At 42.0% G+C, this 2,141-nt stretch overlaps 1 protein-coding gene across 2 annotated transcripts in view; it reads left to right on the top strand.

The window, feature by feature from the left end:
* IFT172 (intraflagellar transport 172) overlaps window positions 1-2,141 on the top strand; it is a 47,489-nt gene that overhangs the window by 9,783 nt on the left and 35,565 nt on the right. For both annotated transcript variants that reach the window (XR_002772670.1, XM_003787480.3), the window contains exons 9-10: window positions 421-544; window positions 920-1,015. Coding sequence is in view for 1 of the 2 variants with exons in the window: in XM_003787480.3 (XP_003787528.1) it covers window positions 421-544; window positions 920-1,015 (220 nt within the window). In the remaining variant the exon portion in view is untranslated. The remainder of the gene's footprint in view (window positions 1-420; window positions 545-919; window positions 1,016-2,141) is intronic.

Raw genomic sequence — 2,141 nt, 5'->3', positions numbered from 1 at the left:
GAGCCACAGGCGCCGAGCCAATCCTATTACTCTTCATGCATTTTACTTTTGCATTGATTTTCCCAGCTTACTTCCTTGGCACCTTTTGGCTTCTCCTGCTAGACTACCTAGCTTGTCTGTTCTCTTTTATTTCCCTTCTTCTCTAATACAGCAAAACTAATTTTCATCAGCTACTACCGTGTTTCCCTGAAAATAAGACACTATCTTATATTTATTTTTTCTCAAGAAGACACACTAGGGCTTATTTTCAGGGGACATCTTCTCTCCGCGCAGAAATGCTCTTCGCACCCATCACTAGGTCTTATTATCAGGGTAGCGCTTATTTGGGGGGTAGGTCTTATTTTGGGGGGAAACTAGTAGCTTGTTTTCACTCTTTTCCTCAGCCTCTATCTTTTCTAAAAGCCCCATATTTTATTTCAGACTTCGGGTGCTCAACTGGAGCCCTCGAAGAAGTATCTGGGAAGAGGCAAAGCCCAAGGAAATTGCCAACTTATACACCATCACTGCCTTGGCCTGGAAGCGAGATGGCTCACGACTCTGTGCAGTATGTTAATAGTAATCTCTTTCTGAATTGCTGACTTTCTCTAAACGAGAAAATAATCTTGCCTTGTCCTAAGGCACTCTCCCCTGACACTAAAGAATCGCCTATTTCCTTTTGACCCCCACCTAAAATCTGGGGTTAAAGGCAGGAAAGAGAAATACATACTTTATTGGATGCCCAGAAAAGTTGTATGGCAGGGCTTATTTCTCCCTTATTATACCATCATTATGTTCTGTACTTGAGTTCTATGGTTGTAACCTTTCTCTACTTCCAAAAATGTCTAGCCCTTTTACTGCCAACTTTTCTGTAGGTTCTAGAGATTATCTCATGCCAATGTACCATGTGTGTTACCTTTTATGCTGTCACTTTCCTGTCTAGGGCACACTCTGCGGTGGTGTGGAACAGTTTGACTGCTGCCTTCGGAGGAGCATTTACAAGAACAAATTTGAGCTGACATATGTAGGACCTAGCCAGGTAGGCAAATGATAATTGACTGCTCTGAAACCTTGCATGGCTCACTCATCCTCGTTATACTTCCCTGTCTTCTGGCCACAACCAGAATATCAAATTTAACCTTCATCCTTCTGGTAGAGCTGTTCTGGGGAACAGAATGTGTCAGAGCAACTCCCTGGCAACTTCCCTATTCAGTTCTTCCAGATTATTTTAAGAAAGGAGTTTTTTGTTTTTGTTTGTTGTTTTTTTCCTTAGACTAGTCAAGTTTTGAGTACCAGGCTTAAGAGGTACAGCAATTCCCACTTAGGCCTTCCTGGCTTAAGACTTTATTTCTATACACTGTCAACCAGGGAATTTCATGAATAGGATTAGAAAAGTGAACTCTTGTTTTAGGGCCTCTGAGCTCACTGTATATGATATTGCAAGCTAATTTCTCAGTTCTTGAGCCCATTTTTCTCTTTTTCTCTACCTCTCTTTGCTTTCATTTATTATTCATTGATTTCTTCATTCTCATTTTTTCTCTTTGTTTTTGTAGGGGAGGTTTGTGATAGAAATTCACTCTGTTGTCTAGGCTGGAATGTAGTAGCATCATCATAGCTCACTGCAAACTCAAACTCTTGAGTTCAGGTGATCTCTCTACTTAAGTCTACTGAGTATCTGCCACTATAGCATTCTTTTATTCTCTCCAGAAACATTTCTCCATTCTTTTTTTTTTTAATTTTTATAGAGACAGAGTCTCACTTTATTGCCCTTGGTAGAGTGCCATGGCATCACAGCTCATACCAACCTCCAACTCCTGGGCTTAGGCAATTCTCTTGCCTCAGCCTCCCAGGTAGCTGGGACTACAGGCACCCGCCACAATGCCCAGCTATTTTTTTGTTGCAGTTTGGCTGGGGCCAGGTTCAAACCCACCACCTTGGTATATGGTGCTGGCGCCCTACCCACTGAGCCACAGGCATGGCCCACATTTCTCCATTCTTGCCTATGGGTTAGCATTGTTAGGCTATTTTTGGAATACAAAAATGATAATGTAAGATACTGTCTTTTAGTCAAGGAGATCATTACAGTAGAGAACACAGACATATCAAAAAATTAGCTTCCAGCTCGATGCCAGCCACATACACCTGAGCTGGCGGGTTCGAATCCA

The sequence above is a fragment of the Otolemur garnettii genome, unplaced genomic scaffold (assembly GCF_000181295.1).
Source record: "Otolemur garnettii isolate 467f Iridium unplaced genomic scaffold, OtoGar3 scaffold00022, whole genome shotgun sequence".
Classification (NCBI taxonomy): domain Eukaryota; kingdom Metazoa; phylum Chordata; class Mammalia; order Primates; family Galagidae; genus Otolemur; species Otolemur garnettii.
Note: the sequence above shows the minus strand (reverse complement) of the source record. Positions and strands in the feature narration are given on the sequence as shown.